The 17,552-nt window shown below is 42.4% G+C and overlaps 1 protein-coding gene across 1 annotated transcript in view; it reads left to right on the top strand.

Annotated features, from left to right (window-relative positions):
* SLC9C2 (solute carrier family 9 member C2 (putative)) overlaps window positions 1-17,552 on the top strand; it is a gene marked incomplete at both ends in the record, with an annotated part of 62,825 nt that overhangs the window by 35,348 nt on the left and 9,925 nt on the right. The window contains 8 exons of the mRNA XM_080931825.1: window positions 1,511-1,709; window positions 2,545-2,733; window positions 6,409-6,558; window positions 9,494-9,545; window positions 12,240-12,388; window positions 13,165-13,290; window positions 13,803-13,901; window positions 17,189-17,356. Coding sequence (XP_080787951.1) covers window positions 1,511-1,709; window positions 2,545-2,733; window positions 6,409-6,558; window positions 9,494-9,545; window positions 12,240-12,388; window positions 13,165-13,290; window positions 13,803-13,901; window positions 17,189-17,356 — 1,132 coding nt within the window. The remainder of the gene's footprint in view (window positions 1-1,510; window positions 1,710-2,544; window positions 2,734-6,408; window positions 6,559-9,493; window positions 9,546-12,239; window positions 12,389-13,164; window positions 13,291-13,802; window positions 13,902-17,188; window positions 17,357-17,552) is intronic.

The following is a 17,552-nucleotide window of genomic DNA, read 5'->3' as shown; positions in this document are numbered from 1 at the left end:
TTTGAGGAAGCATAGGTCACCATGACAGAGGGGAAATGGCACTGGGAGAATAAGTCTACTTACTCAGACCTAGGTAGAGATGACTGTTCGTTCGTCTGTCCGTCCGTCTCTCCCTCCCTCCCCTTCCTCCTTCCCTTCTTTCCCCCCCTTCCTGCACTCACACCTATTCTGTGTTTATGATTGCAACAGCCACATCATATCCTGAAGATAACTTTCTACCACATTCTTCTTCCTTTGGTTCCCACAATCTTTGCACCCTTCTTCCAAGATGCTTGCTGGGCCTCAGAGGCAGTGACATAAATTTCCTGTTTGGTGCAAACACTCAGCAGTGCCTTAATCTCATCATTGTGACCAGTTATGAGTCCCTGCTTTACCTGTGGCCCGCTGTTCCTCTGATGGACGCTGAGCGCCTATGGGTATACATACACACACCCCTATATCTGGAAGTCAGATTTACTGTCCATTTGACAAAGCTTCAGCAGCAATTCCACCACAAGGACTGCGCACTCCTCAGCCATGAGCTTTTGGCCGGACTCTACTGTGGCAGACATATATTCCATCCACCCAGGGGAGTGTGCCTTAGATATCCTTGAGCTGTGGTTGTTTCTTTCAGAACATTTATGCCAATAGTGAACCAGTGGGCATATCTTGGCAGGCAGTAGAGCACTGGAACGTTCACAGTCTCAGCTGACTGTGGTGGTTGATGATGTGCCTCTGTTGACAGCCTGTGTAGATAGCGCCTTCCACCACTATGAATGTGAGTCAGCAGGGAGGAAGCTTCCAGTTCAGGCTCAGCTTCTTTCCTCGGTGTGTTGTCTTCGGCGATAAGGACTTAGAATATCTACTTCTACTGGGTAAGCAAGAGCAATGGCAGTAGCCTGTTTTGGAAGCCTCTGAGAGCTACCTGGGCAACAGCTCATAAGTAGGGAATCCCACATACAAGGCGTTTCTTAACCCAGTCAAGTTGGCCAAGTAACATAGCGTTCATATCAGGGAACCTCCTTTGCTCAGTTCTGTTTCCATTGGATTAGAAAGTTGTAAGAAATGAATATGATAAATATTGAATATCTTTCCTATTTAAAATTTTTAAACAATGCGGACGAATAACACACTCTCCCCTAAGTGCATCTGTTGCTTTTGATTTATTATATACATTAATGGAGCCATCCTCTTGTGCTCCTCTATTATAATGTCTATATAAAGTCTGCCTGTTGATGGTATTGTGTCAGTTATTTTGAGACAGGGTTATTCTGGGTCGCCCTGGCTGCCTGGGAACTCATGGTACAGACCAGGTTGGACTTGAGCCCAGTGATCTGAGCGAGCGCCTCTGCCTCCTGAGTGCTGGGACTAAAGGGATGCACTAGCTCACCCTGCTGAATGTTTGCTACTTTAGCTTATCTTCTTCATATCATTCCTAGTTTCATTTGTTTAGACAGATATTGGATTTCCCTGCTTACTGGTTATACTTTTAAATGATCTGATATTTGATTTTGGTCTCTTTTTTTTCCAGGAATAATAAATTTCTGATTTTTGTCTATCACATTATAACTTCAGAAGAATTTGAATATGCAACACATGTTGTAACAGTGATGTATATTTTCCCTATGATAATGCATTTGTGGCCAGTTGCAAGAGAGTTAAATGTATCGGCACTGATATCCATAAACTACTATTTCATGTTTTTATACACATTAGAATCAGCACTGAAGGTACTGTGGGAAATAGGAATATGTTGTAGAAAAAGAATAGTTCAGATATTTCGAATCTACTTTTGATACTTTATTATACTTGATACTAGAAGCTATTTGTTATTACACCTGACAGGATCCTGGAGTGTTAACACTCCTAGTCTGAGCCTTGGGCATCAGCTAAGTCTCATAAAAGTAGAGAGACTCCCAAGGATTAGGTGGACAACAACCCTGAAAATTTCAGACATAGATGCCTCCCTTAATTTCTTCCTGAAATAATGCAGAACATTTCCATAATACGTTGTATGAACAAATGCAGATGAACTGGCCGAAGAGCCACATGTCCGAGCAGATAGCTCAGCGACCATAGTTTACCACGCGTCCTTATAGTCTTCCAGCAAGCTTGCTTATTACTCTTGCATTTTTTGAATCACATTAAACATTTTGACGTATAAAAATAGTAGTTTAGGAGAATTCCAGACAAGTAGCTTGAAATTCAGCTTTTAGAATACAACTCATGGGGCTGGAGAGGTGGCTCAGTGGTTAAGACTGGGTACTACTCTTGCAGAAGGTCCAGGTTCAGTTCCCAGAATCCACATTGAGTGACTCACACTTACTTCTAACTGTAACTCCAGATCCAGTACATCTGATGCTCTCTTCTAGTTCTCTGGGCACCTGGACAGACATGGTACACACAAACACACACTCAGGTGAACACACATGCACACACAAAGAAAGTAACATTTAGAAAACAGCTCATTTCTAGTTGACTTAAAATTTGAAGTTTTTCCCTCTCCCCTATGTCAATATCTAGTTGTGATAGAGAAATAAATATTCTATTTGTTTTTTTAAACAGATACTAATTTTAAAAAGGAAATATTTTCTTCAGAATTGGAATACTTTGGACTTTTTCATCATAGTCATCGGAATCGTTGATATATTGTGCTTGTATTTCGTCAAGCTGAGACCAGACAGCTTGCTTCTCATTCAGATTACGGTAGTGATAGGCTATTTAAGAGTGATTAGGTTTCTCCCCATCTTCAAGGTAAGGTTTCTTATGCGAAGATGCTGTTTTCCTGCATGGTGTACTAAGTGATTTACTAAGCTTCCCTGCTTTGAAGACATGGGGGCGGGGGGGAGTTGCTTCTTCCAGAAGGCCTCACACCCTCTCTTGCCATTGCTAACATCTTGCCTTCACAGAGGGTTTTCCAGTCACTGCAGACAGGAGCAGAGACCCGGGCCCCAGCTTTATGCCTCATCCTTTCTGCTCTTCTCCATCAGCCTAGTTTTTTTTTTCCTTCTATTTATTAGTGATGCACATTTAGTCTGCATAAGAATTGCTCTGCAGAGTTGTATATGTAAAAGCCACTTAAAGGAATAATTTTGATTCTGTGGTACTTGCCTTAGGAGTTGAGCTAAGAGCTCACATAGATGTTACTGCATTATCCCAACTACTAGACATAAAGCACAGAAGAACTTTATCAGGGCAATCGCTTTTTATGTAGATGTCTTGTGCACACAAATGCACAAGAGATGGTTTCTTTGTGTAGCCCTGACTGTACTGGAACTTGCTCTGGAGACCAGGCTGGCTTTGAACTTGGAGATTCCACTGCCTCTGCTTCCCAAGTGCTGAATTAAAGGCGTGAGCTACCATGCCCAGTGCATGATAATTATTTTAGAATTAATACTTTATGAAAAAAATTTAAAGATAAAAAAGGTTTTAACGGTGCTTTGTTTGTTTTAAAATTTTATTTATTTAATGTGAGTGTTCTATCTGCATATACACCTGCATGCCAGAAGAGGGCACCAGATTACATTATAGATGGTTGTGAGCCACCATGTGATTGCTGGGAATTGAGCGCTGGAAAAGCAGCCAATGCTCTTAACCGCTGAACCACCTCTTCAGCCCCTTGGCAGTGTATTTTTGTGTAAGCCAAATAGTTGTGTGATGTTTTTGGGAGAGATTTAAAAAAGGAATTGTTTGTACCTTTCAGATCAGAAATCAATGACAGGCCAAAGTAGTGATTTCAAGTTCACCTTGGCAAACCTATGAGTGTTTTGGGGTTTACTTAAAAGGAATATGGGTGAAGGGTTTCTTACAGAGATATGGTGAGTCAGAGGAGACAGGTTGGTTTTCTTTTCCTAGCACTCCTTACTGTTATATAATTTTGGGAATAGGCCTTGTGACCCTTGTAAGTTTCAGGGACTTTCTGATTCTTGTAAGTGGTTTACTTCCTGAGTCTTAAATAGAACTTCCTCTAGAATAGAATGTTTAACTTTAGGGGAGATTGTTAAATAACACAAATATATTGAGAATGTGCTCATTAATTCTCAATGAGTTAGCCCTGTGTCTTAGACTGCCTCACCAAAATCTTAATAAAGAGTATTTAAGAAATTAATATTATTATTACATATTTGGATTTTTTAAATTGAGCATTTCCTCTTTGCCAGGAACTGGGGAAAGCACTTTATATAACTTATCCAGGTAAGCTCTCAAAATGGCCTTGTGAGGTAGATGTGACTTCTACACAAAGTTTGGTGCCCTAAAAATTAGACTCAGCCCAATGTGACTTTGAAAGGAAACTTACCTGCTTCATCGAAAACTGTGAGAATATTGGAGATCTTTATTTTAGATGCCTTAGGAGCCAATGTTTAGCTCAGTGTATCACACAGGAAGCTTTTGAAAACATTTTCTCTAAATAAGATCTTTCTACCCACAAATGGCTTGCTAATAAAGTCTTACTCTGTCCCTTTAATCCCTCACTAGGATACTATTTTCTTGTTACGTTCTCTTCTCTTCATATGGGCTTTCCCCAGGCACCACTGTGCTCTGACCCAGCATGGTCGATGTGGGAGTCTCCTGGCCATGTGATTGACAGTGTGCTTTGGAGCCGTGGCTCCATGGGATTTCCGGGCCTTACGTAATATACTAATTGTGTACAGGAGGAAATGGAAGTAGAGTCACAGGTGACCTGCTGAAGGTCACAAAGCTGGTGCCTGGAGAGCTGGGATAAGAGACCTCATTCTCTTCAGGCCCCACACTGATTTGTTGGCCTCAGCCTAAAGTAGATAAACGTAGAACCTGAATGAAATGTGCCTGCAAGGTACACAGAGCCAAATATTCTTCACAGCTGTTACTCAGGGTTCATGGGCACAACTTTTGCTTTCTGAAATTAAAGTGTAGAGAGACTGAAGGACAGGGGCACTCTAGAGACCTAAAGCTACAGAATCATTAATTCATAAAGCTTTAACTTCTTTTTTTTTCAGGGTTTCTTTTATTGGATATATTTTATTTGCATTTCAAATGTTATCCCCTTTCCTGGGTTCCCCTTCATAATCCCCTTATCCTGTCCTCCCTCCCCCTGCTTCTATGATGGTGCTCCCCCACCCCCTCACCCACACCTGCTTCCCTGCCCTGACATTCCCCTACACTGGGGACCACAGGCTTCTCTTCCCATTGATGCCCAATAAGGCCCTCATCTGCTACATATGCAGCTGGAGCCATGGGTCTCTCCATGTGTACATTTTGGAAAGTGGTTTAGTCCCTGGGAGCTCTGGTTGCTGTTATTCTAATGGAGTTACAAACCCCTTCAGCTCCTTGAGTTCTTTCTCTAACTCCTCCATTGGGGACCCTGTTCTCCGTTCACAGCTGGCTGTGAGCATCAACTTCTGTATTTGTCATGATCTGGCAGAACCTTTCAGGAAACAGCTATATCAGGCTCCTGTCAGCATGTACTTCTTGGCCTCACCAATATTGTCTGGGTTTGGTGGCTGTATATGGGCTGGATCTCCAGGTGGGGCAGTCTCTGGATGACCTTTGCTTCAGTCTCTGCTTCAAACTTTGTCTCCATATTTCCTCCTGTGAATATTTTTGTTCCCCCTTCTAAGAAGGACTAAATCATCTGCACTTTGGTCTTCCTTCCTCTTGAGCTTCATGAGGTCTGTGAATTGTATCTTGGGTAACCTGAGCTTTTGGGCTAATATCGTCTTATCACGATCAGGTTACCTCACTCAGAATGATATTTTCTAGATCCATCCATTTGCCTAAGAGTTTCATGAAGCCATTGTTTCAAAGCTTTAACATCTTTAGGGTGTGATTGCAAACCCAAATGTGTGTGTGGAATCAGTCAGAGGCCTTTTTGGAAACAGGCCCTGCTGGATCACACCCCACAGTGTCTGACATTGTACTTCTGGGACAGACTCCAACTCTACATTTCAGGAATATTCCTGGACATCTTTTCAGTGGCCTATAGATGACACTAAGAGAACCTCTGCTGGGGATAATGCTTTTCTTCTTTCTTTTATTTCCTTTCCTTTCCTCTCTTCTCTCTTTCTCTCCCCTCCTTCTTTCTTTCTTTTGTTGAAAAATAAATTAACATACGCTAATTAGGCTTCACTATGGGGTTTTCAAATGAAATTTGAAATAGATTTTTTTAAATCAATTCTCTCTTCCCTTCTTCTCTCGTCCTACTGCCCCTTCTTGTAACACACCCCGTTCCCCTGCACCAGCCTTGTTTCCATTTTCACATCCCATGTGCTGCTGCCCTCCCTGCTTTGTTCAATGCCTTTTATTCCCTTCTATGGTCTCCATCCTTGTTTTGTAGCCTGTACCCACACTGGCCCCTATTTATGTGCATACACATAACCATTTTAAACTAGATCCTTAGAAGAGAGAAAGCACTTAACGAAATGTATGATTTCCCTGCCCCTGTCTTTCCAGATTATAATACCAATATTAATAAATATGGCCGACGTACAGATCAAAAAGAGCCTCAGCTTGATGTACAGTATCACAAAAGGCTATGTCAAAAGTCAGGAAGATGCCAAGCTTCTAGTAAGGCAAATTTCTGGGCGTGAATCAATCTACCGGGTAAGAAACAGGCAGTGGCCATTTTGTGAGGATGGGAATGACCTTGCTTACGTGTATTCATACCTTGTAAGATCAACTTGTCATGCATTTGACCAACGTACAGATTTAGGTAGTTAAATGGGTTCTAATATTTGTTATACAAGGTGCTTCAGAAAACAGCCTGAACTTTGTGTGTGTGTGTGTGTGTGTGTGTGTGTGTGTGCATGGTTGTATGTGTGTGGATGAATTTGGGTGTGCTGTATGAGATTCTATCTGAAACAAAACAAGGCAAAAGAACAACAACAAAAGAAAACAACAACAACAACAACTAAAATCAAACAAAAAAACACCAGGAAGAGAATTAACTCCAAAGAAAGCCATATTTGACTGGGCCCTGGTGGAGCCTCCTGGGGAAGTTCATGGTTGTGGTCACTGGCGGTGAGATAGGCACAAAAGGTGACTGAGTCAAAGACGAGTCACTATCTAAGATTTGACAAATAAAATGTTCCCTGTGTGACTCAGCTTGCTCCTTCAGGCTTCATCAGAGACTGTGTCAAGGCCTTTCTTCAAGCAATAATTTCGTTCTTAGAAAATGAATAGTCTCTTGAACCTCTTATTTTAAAAGTTTCATTTCCTGTATGAATTCTGCTCTTGAAGTCCCATTCCATATATGTTGTGTTTGTTTCTTATCTTTCATTCTTTTTCTCCTCTCTCACCCCAAAGCTTCTTGATTTCAGCGTAAATCAAGGTCTGAACTAAATGGTGTAATAGTTGGGAGGCATGTTCTCAGCTCAAATAACACTTCTGATTTAGACATAACAATGAGTTTAAATCCTAAGGCATTAAATCCCTAACGCAGCAGTTTTGATGGACTCTGTAAGTTATGCCTTCTGCTTGTGGTGCATGCCTTGAGCAGCGACTGTTAGTGGCCTCAGGTCTGTGGCTAGGAAGGAGATTATGAAGCTATCAACCTTCTTTATGGGATCAATATCAACATGCAATAGAATCATATTCTGTTGATTATTATTACAAATGGAGAACGAAATTAAGGGATACTGAAAAGCTAGCTGATTTAGTTTAGAAAGACAATAGAGAAGTCAGTGTTGTGGTTCATGCCTGTAACTTCAACAGACGAGAGGTTGAAGTTGTTTTAGGCCAGGCTAGACTACATAGTGAGCTTCGGGCCAGCCAAGGACACACAATAAAAACCTGGTCTTCCTCCACTACAGCCCTCCCACAACAAAACCAAATAAAACCGGCAACACGGAGAAGTTCATAGGAGAGAAGATTTTAGAAGAAAAAAAGAGAGAAGACAAACAGGGCCTGAGGAGTGAGCTGAGAACAGTTAGAGATTTAGGAGAGCGTAGAGAGATCTGGAAGCGGTTGCCTTAGTGGCAGGTATAAAACAAACCTTCAGTGGCACTTTAAATAGAGGGGGAGGGAAGACTCCAGGGAGCTGGAGAGATTGGCTGTTCTTTCAGGGGACCCAGGTTCAAGTATCAGCACCCACATGGCAGTTTACAACTGTCTGTAACTCCAGCTTCAGGGGATTGTGTGCCCGCTCCGCATTTAGCTCCACAGGCACCAGGCATGCATACGGTACAGACGTACATTCAGACAAAACACCCCTACACGTTAGAGAAAATAAAAATCAAGAAACAGAGAAGTTCAGTAAGGGCTTGTATGGCTTTTTTTTGAGATGTGCATTAGATAGGTGCTTCTTCAGAAGGGAGTTGGTGCTTCTGGAAACTGGCCCATGGTAGTTCACCTGCAGCGAAGTAACAGACATTGCCTTCCTAGCAGCAGGCAGGAGCGACTGCTGCCCAGAGTCTCCATGTAAATATAAATCCAGTTCTGCATGAAAGTGGCTTAGCAATAAGGGCTAGATGTGAGTATATTGGTGTCAGAAGTCCTATGACTTATTAATATTGAACTGTTTTTATAAAAGTACATATCTCATTTGCACATTCAAAGCTAGGGCCCTACTACATGTAATTTAAAAAGCCCAAAGAGAGGGAAAAAAAAAAAAAAACTAAAAAAAAATTGTTTTGCTCAAGCTTTAGACAGCAGACTTTAGACTTGTTCCCTATAAGTAGTCCGGTGGTGTGCAGTGTCTGACAACCCAAAGAAATGTTCAGTGCTGCCTCAGAGTTATTGGCATGGCTAAGAATATGCTCTAGAGGGCTAAAGAGATGATTCAGCGGTTAAGAGCACTGGCTGCTCTTCCTGAGGTCCTGAGTTCAATTCCCAGCAACTACATGGTGGCTCACAACCATCTGTAATGGGATCTGATGCCCTCTTCTGGAAGACTTGAAGTCAGAGTGAGCTTTATGAGGAAGTTCCTGGGACATAGTAAACGTCCCACAGTATCTGTCATGTGATTGGCAAAAAGCAACAACACAATCTGTTTGCTTCAGTGTGGAGCTACTTTCTCAACTGTTTAAGGAGTGGCTTTCGGGGAACATGAGCTCACGGCAGGGCCTGCTCACTTCCTTCCATTTGTTTCTGTGCTCTCTGCAGAACAGATCCCCAAATAGCTCTTTCCTCTGCACAGCTCCAAACTGGTGTCTGCCTATGAGAATTCTCAGTGGTGCAGTGTGGTGCCATGTACTGTTCCTTCCTTTGTATGTTCTCTTCCTTCCTTCCTTCCTCCCTCCCTCCCTTCCTTCCTTCCTTCCTTCCTCCCTCCCTCCCTCCCTCCCTCCCTCCCTCCCTTCCTTCCTTCCTTTCTGACCAATAACAGTCACAACAAAGCATAGCATTTATGCAAAATATCAGCCATGCAACACAGTGCAATTTGAGCCCCAGGGTATTTCACTGAAACTCCCCAGAAGACAAACACTCCCCTAGATCACAGTGAGAGTTCCTGTGTATTCCTGCTTCTCCAGCTTTTAATCAGGTGATAAAGCCAGGATTGTACTTGGTGTAACAAGAACCATTTCTTAATCTCTTACAGAAATTGTATGACATTTTAGAAAGAAACAAACGAGAGGCTATTAGAGAACTAGGTAAGTGGTCAGATCATCTGGCTTCCTGCTTTGTTTTGCATAATCCATTGGTTTGGTTCTCTTGAAGCTCTGACAGCCAGAATCCTAGATGATGGTGCTGGCCAGGTTGGCTTCTTGCTGAGCAAACATAACTGCTTGATTATTGTGCCCCCATCTGACTTTCCCTGAACACACAGAGGGACTCCAGTGCCAACTTCTCTAGTGAGGGCCATCCTCACAAGGTGGGGCCCCGCCCTTATGACACCATTCAAGCCCATCTCCTCTGTAAAGGCCCTTTCTCTAAATATGGTCACCGTGGATTTGAGTTTCAGCGTGTGACATTGACAGGCTATAATTCAGTCCATGATAGAGGGAGAAGATCTGGGAAGGAAAAAGTGCCCCCAGTCCATAGAAGTATCTGGAGAACCCAACCACACATGGGCATTTTCTCCTTCATATGTGTGTACACACCCCATGATTTAAGTTCTTCGACTCTCTACAGCGAGCATTTGTTCTTTTGTGACTGGGTCATTTGCGCTGAGTGGCAAACACCTGTCTCCCTGTGGGTGCCTTTTCCTGACAGATGTTCCTCGGGGCTCTGTTGCTCTGGGGATGACTTATTCCCACCACAAGCTCCACACTCTGCTTAGAGTAAGTACAGGGATGTGGCAGGAGAGCTCTGGTTTTTCAGTCAGGGCTGGAGCCACACAGAGGGCACCCCAGGGTGTGAAGTCTTTGGCTTTATGGTTTCATTCATTCCTTTTTTCTGGCCAGTATTTACTGGCCACAAGTAAGGTCCAAAGATGGAACCTCAGTATTGGGTAGATACAGATTCTTCAAAACAAAATGGGCATTCTGGTGGAGTGTCTGAGCACACCAAAGGACATCCCTGCAGAACTCGGAGGAGTCCTGTCCCTGTAGGAAAGGTTCGACGCAGGGGTGCCTGTTAAGATAGTTAAGAGTGCAGGCTGGAAGCAGGGGTGTGTTTAGATGGCCAGGCCAGAGTCCTTAAGATGTTTAGGAACGGGTACATGAAGGTTGTTACCTTTGACAAGAAGTTGCTTTGCCTCGTTTTTATCCAGCAGACTCCAGAAAGGAGGGACTCCAACCCTACTCTACCCTCAGACGGTCTTTGGTAAGACTGTCCTGGAGTGTGGTATTGTGGAAAACGCTATTTCTGTTTGATCATCTACAGTCAGTTTACTTTGCCTGAAGGAGAGAATAGGAGCTCAGGGAACTTATGCTGTACATCTTGGGTGTGCTTGCCTCATATGACCATGTTTTCGTGGGCATCAAAGCATCGGGCCATGGCTCCAGCCTAAGATAGACCATTAATAAATGAAAGTCACTAGAAAAGAAATAAAGGTCCCTTTCAACTCATAGTTGTTCCGCGCCACTGTCTCGCCAGCAAGAACGCACTCGGAACACCAGGATCCTTCTGCAGCAAAACCTTTATTGCATCTTGAAGAGGAAGACACCTGGCAGGAAAAGGCACCCTAACTTTTACCCCCAAGGGTGGTGTGTCGCTGTGTGATTGGCTGCCTGCCAGTGGTCTGATTGTGATGCCCTGAGATGGGCGGTGACTTGGCTCGAACCACTCTTTGCACATGTGCCCAGTGGTTATTTACCACACTTTAGCTGATTCATGGCACCTGAAACCAGCGCCATCTTGTAAGGGCGCAGCCATCGGCCCTCAACACATAGTCACACTGTAAAGTGACATTTGGACGTACGGTAACATGCTTTCCAGATCACGTGGAAAGAGCAGTCTAATGGCTGCCTGTGCTCGGACGGGATAAACCAAAAGATTCTGGTGCTGCTTCAAGAAGCCGAAAACTCATTGTTGCCATTTACGTAGCAGAAAGGCTTTTATTTCTATGTTCTTAAAGTGCAGGGCTCTAGGATCTGTGTAGCATGATGCTGTGTCTTAGATGATATGGAGTATTATGAAGTTTCCTCAGTTTTGTTCTGATGAATGGAGTGTCTGTTTCTGAGTAGCAATAGAATGGGAAAGTCAGCAGGAGCCAGAGAGTGATTTTATATATCACCTCATTTAATTCTTATAATCACTACTCATATGGTCTTCATTACCAGTGTTTGAAACTGGTGCTTAGTGTGGTTATCTTGCCTGAGGTCACATGATTTAAGAAGTAGCAGTCAGATCTCTAGTGTTGGTAGATCTGGTACTGAAACCTATGTTCTAGGCATAGCTACCCTTTATTGTACCGATCAATTCATCTTAGTGAAAAAGGGTGTAAGTGCCTTCCACACATACATCAGACATTCTGCTCAGTAAAGATGACAGCGTGCATCTAATTTCTGACTTCCTGCATTTATTAAAAGGGAATCTCACAAGACCCACCCACCTAAGTCCAGATGCTCTTTCTGATGAAAGTCTTTTTGTCATCCAACCAACAAAAGATATATAGAGGATGAGGCAGAGACATCACAACCACACCCTAGAGAAATGAGTTTGGGTGTACACATAGACGGAGATGCCATGAAATAAGGCAGAATGTGTTAGCTGTGGGGGAAGCTAGTTTTTTTATTTTTCTCATCCATATAATGGGGATGCAAATTCATTCTACCAGTCTTATGGCTTCTATGTGAAGCTAGAACAAAAGGTTGTTCTACACATACTTTGGATATTCATATGCAATATTAGTTATTATCATGGCCATTGCATAGGTTGCTCATCAAGTTTGATTTTCCCAGGACTCATAGAGCATGAAGGCCGTGATGTTGTCATAGCTCTGAAGACAAAGCAGACAATCCGCAACGTGATTGCCAAAGCCCTGAAAAACCTCACCTTTCTTTGGTCAAGAGGCATCATCGACAAGCATGAGGGCATCGAGATGAACAAGGTGATAAAGCTGTTCCCATCCTGTTTGGCTCCATCAGCTCAGATAGCCCCAGGGTGTAATGAGAAAAGCTGAGGGGCGTGTGTAGCCACAGGTCCTGTGTAATTCCCTGCAGCGTTTGTAATGTCTGTGGCCATCAAAGCCAGCGCATCACCCTGCTCCAGCAGTTAGAACAACCTGTCGGCAAAGGACAGAAGCCAGCTGCAGCCAAGAAGTCAGCCTGGCAGTTTAATCGAAAGGATGCAGGACGGACTTGTTGGGGTGTGTGGTCAGGCCTTTAGAAGAGACTTAAAGAAAGATCTAGAAAGTTTTCAGATTCCTTAGTTCCTATCAGGATTGTGAAAGTCTGTGAAATCCTCCTCTGGCTTGCTTTCTGGACTCAGTAGATGTATTTATTTATTTTTCTGCTGCTTTATCTACTGGTGGAGTTTTTACTGCCTAGTTCCCTGGCTGGGGCATCCACAGAGACAGTAACATAGTAAAGGGAGGAGACCAATTGCATGTGTGTGTGTGTGTGTGTGTGTGTGTGTGTGTGTGTTTGCATGTGTGAGCGTGCACTCACTCGTGTGTAAAATGTCATTATTGAATTATAAAGACAGCAAGTTTGATCTGAGTTAATAAGTGAAAACAGGAAGAAGACAATAGAAACAAAAAGTCTAATATACATGAGGGGAGAAACTGAGTCACAACAGAAACTTATTTGGGTTTCTTTGGTTTTGGCTTCATGTCCATGTTCTATCACAGAAACAATCACCATAATTTTGAATGTTCATTTTTAGGTACTTCTTACAAAAATAAAAGCCTTGAATAACTTTCCCATGGCGGTCCCACCTCCCACCCCTGACAAATACCTTCCCAACATCGTCTGGATGGAAAACAAAGATGTTCTCATTGAGTTCTTCAAGGTACTATCTTCTGTTCTAGCTCAGGCTTGTGGTGGACATTTTCCCCTGCCCCAACCAACGACTAAATAAAAACATAGCAAAAACAGAAATGTCGTTAAATTCAACTTTTTTTCTTTTTTATGGGTGGAAGACTTCAGAAACCTAACTTAAACAAAGAGAAAGTGTTCTGAAGAATTGAGGTTGCTTTCACAGCCCAAGCCCCAGCGAGCGCTACACACTTTCTTATTTGCCCATTTGCTCAGTCATCAGCAAAACATTTACAAGGTGTTAGCATTATTTATTGTGCAGGGACCGATTACAAAGTCTTTGCTAGCCTGTAGTTACTTTCATTTCTCAAAGTTGATGTGTTATGTCTGTATCGGATAACTAGCAACCAAAGAATATGTTTTCTATGTTTATGTGACTTGAAAAGTATTTTTAGTTTTAAAATCTTATTTCTGTTTAGACAAGAGGTCTATGACATTTTAGGGTTCAACTCTCTCCCCCTTTTTTGTTTAATTCTTTTCATGCAGGAAAGAACCAAACTCACCTACTTTGACTATGGGGATATCATTTGCAGAGAAGGCGAAATGACACAAGGGATCTTCCTAATTATTTCAGGAATGGCGAGTGTAAGAGCCACTGGCTTTTAAAAATCTTTAATGCATTCTGAACACTAGGGGTAAGTCTGGGAGCTGAGAAGTTTAGTGTTTCGAGTTTCTACCACGTGAAGCCATGTCTGCAGAGGTAAGTGTGGCCACCGAAGCAGGTCACACTTCTGCCACACTTCAGACTTGTCTGTGCTTCTCATTTTACACAGTGCTCTCAGAGTTACTCACTCTCCATGACAACGTAGAGGAGTTAGTGGTCTGAAGATGTTCAGACCTGGGAGCCAGGAAGTATTTGAACTCATTTACCTAAAGGAGAGTTCAGGCAAAGAGAGATTGGCTGCAACTCAGAGCCTCACAGAGGTCAAGTTGGATGAAGATTAAGATACAATTTGGCAGTTGATCAATGCGAGGCTTCTGTTTAAAGGGTGAGGGGGAAGAGAGGAGTGAGAAAGGAAATGTGAATTCAGCAGTGAGAATGGGCAAGAATCCTCTGCCTCATTATACCTCGCTTCAGCAGCTGACTACAGTGGTCAGCTCAGCCTAGACACTGACCAATTCCTAATTCCCTGCTGATGCTCTTATGTGACAAAGCTCTGTTCTCGGGGGGAAAATATATATATTTGACTTCCAATTTTTAAATTGAGTATTTCAGACCTCTTACTATTGAGAAAATAAACTACTGTGATGAATATAGTGTGAAGACAATGTAATACCAAGTATCTGAATCTAGAGAGTTTTGTTCATTGAGTAAACACATATGTACTTTTTACTCTCATGAACAAGCACTGGCCATTCTGACAAAACTGGCTCATTTGGAACTCATTTTCCAGTGGAAGGATAAAAGCAGAAGGAACAAAAATAGGTTAAATGTATACACTGTAAATGTAACTTTATTTGCAGGATGTAATTATTGTCTTGGAGGCTTACTGCTAAATAAACTCACCCTTTCTAGTTCTTTCTGAACTCTGGCTTGTTCAAGTCAGCTGTTTCAGCTCAAACTCTTTTCCAAGCTGACTGATTCAACCTGGCTTCTCTCAGTTTCTCACTGAATTGCACTGCTTGGCCTCATACTAACTTTGACAATGTGTTCTAATCTCCTGGCTCCTTTGCATTCTCTGTCTCGTTCTGTCTCTACCAGTGTCCTTGTCCTGTCTCTGTAAAACTGCCTCTCTTTCTCTTTCTCTCTCTCTCTCATTCTCTCTCTGCCTCTCTCTCCTTCCCTCTCTCCTTCCTTTCCTCCCCCTCTCTCCTTCCCTCCCTCCCTCCCTCTCTCCCACTTCCCTCACTCCCTCCCTCTCTCCTTCCCTCACTCCCTCCCTTTCTCCTTCCTTTCCTCCCTCCCTTCCTCTCTCTCTCCCTTCTTCTCTCTCTTTCAGTATATGTGTGTTGCTCTCTTAACTTGCCTCTTTCTTGGGTTGTTCTCTTAAGTAGCCTCTTTTTCCTCTGCTGTTCTCTTGAGAGTTGGATGTATCCTATCTCTGACCTATTCTGTAAAATCTTCCTCTTTGTCATTTGTCATCAAAGTGTATTTCAAGCATGGCTTATTTCTTCTACAAACTAAATTTACCTTTATTATTGAGGATTAAAGGTATATACTAAAGGTGTTTCTGTATTCCGGCCAGATCATACTGTAATCCAGACTGTATTCCAGCTGGATCCCATAGAAGGTCTCTGGATATGGTCTCTTATTAGAGCACTATGTTGCTGGATTAAAATTCCTCTATCATACATTTAGTGTAGTAAAAGGGGTGTCTTGGGAATTAGAAGTCTCTAGAAAATCTTTATTCTTGGAATGAAGGTGTGCCACCCATAGGACCTCCGATGCAAAGAGTCAACAAACACACCATTCCTTGCTTATGTTCAACTAGCTTTTTTCACTCTTGCATCATTCAGGGTTTGACTTAGGGAATGGTGCTACCCATACCTGCTTGGTCAATAAACAATCAAGATAATCCCTCACACATGTCCACAGATGAGCCTGATTTAGATAATTTCTCAATTGAGACTCATCTCAGGTGACTCTTTGTGACAAGTTGTGACAAGTTGTCATTTCAATCCAGAGTCAGGCTTTCTGTGGGTAGAGGCTCTGGTAACAAAACTAGTGGTCATGAAGGGACAATATTTTGAGTTCTTTGGCTACGGCACTCCCAGAATTTCACCTGTGGCTATCCGGTCCTGAGGAATTTGTTTTGTTTCTTGAGACAGTGTTTCTGTGTGCAGCTCTGGATGTTCTGGAACTTGCTCTGTAGACCAGGCTGAAACTCTGCCTCTTGAGTGATGGGATTAAAGGCATGCACCTCTCTCTCTCCTTTCATAGTATTGGTGCCTCTCACCGCCTGTGAAGAAGACAACATAGCATAAAGAATGGGAAAGTTAATTTATTTACAGTTCTGTTCATAAATAGGGAGAGGAAAATTCTTAATCTGTCTAGTCATTTCTCATAAAAATGAACAGAACTTAAAGAAAGGCTATGGAATATGCACATGGTAGCAGCATTTCCCTCGCAAAGTGAGCCTTCTGACATCAGGGATCTTCCTTACTCTCAGTATGGAAATCCCAATTTCTAACCCCCTGTTGCAGCAGAACTCATCAGATGTCCCTTTGATACCTGCAAGCAGCTTTTGGTCTATAACGAGATCTCTTTGGAGTCTTGTTTGAGTCTAAACACCAAATTCATTTTTGTTTCTTGTATGCCTTGTGTTTATCCTAAAGACAATTTTATACAGTATTTTTATTGCACCTACATTTTGACTGTGATCCATCCTGTAAGAGTGTGGTGGGATTTTTCTACCAGTGGTGCTGTTTCAGCCCCCGGAAAATTTCAGAGTTTGGAGCGTTTTGGATATCAGCTACTTAGATTAGGGCCCTCCGGCCAGTGGTATGTAAAAAGGTAATGCAGGAGTAAAGAACTTAGTTTTAATTTTTCTAAAAGTGCTCAAGCAAGGCAGTGTGTTTTTGTCATTTAATCCTTATAAGAGTCTTGAGGCTTTTGTTTCTTTTGTTGTGTTACTGTTTTGTTTTCTTGGTGCTAAGGATGAACTTTACGGCCTCAAGCTAGGCAAATGCTGTATCGTCATTGTGCTCCCCTCCTTGCCCAAGAGTCTTACATTTTATATAAGCAAACCCTTTGCCTTGGGGTGCTGAAATACAAAATAAACCATGACTTTTGTGAAAAGTTAATGCTTTCCAGACACGTGTCACTAAAGCGTCTTTTCTTCCCCTGGGACAATCATAAGAGAGTAAAAACCATTGCTATATTCAAAGAATTTAACAATTTTTATCTCCCCTTGTCATAATTTCTCCAACAGTTACACAGCTCATCTCCCACCTTTGGGATAGACTCAAGCCACAAGACTGAACGACAGTACAAGACTATGTTTACAGAGTACTGTACCAGCGGGGACGTACTCGGTGAGCTAAGCTGTTTGCTTAAGCGTGAAATTGAATATACAGCCATCTGTGAAACTACGTTGCAGGTACGGACTAGCTCTGTTGTAGGATATCAGTTAGTCCTTGTTAAGGAGAGCTCAGTTCCTGAATCTCAGCCTTGTGAGCCAAACCTCAACAGAACTGTTGAATAATAAACAACCTGGGTAGTTTTTTTTTTAAAGGCTTTGTTTTTTTTGTTTTTTGTTTTTTTTTTTTTTTGAAATTTTAATTTGAAATTTTGAA

This window comes from Micromys minutus (assembly GCF_963924665.1).
Source record: "Micromys minutus genome assembly, chromosome: 1".
In the NCBI taxonomy this organism is placed as follows: Eukaryota; Metazoa; Chordata; class Mammalia; order Rodentia; family Muridae; genus Micromys; species Micromys minutus.
Note: the sequence above shows the minus strand (reverse complement) of the source record. Positions and strands in the feature narration are given on the sequence as shown.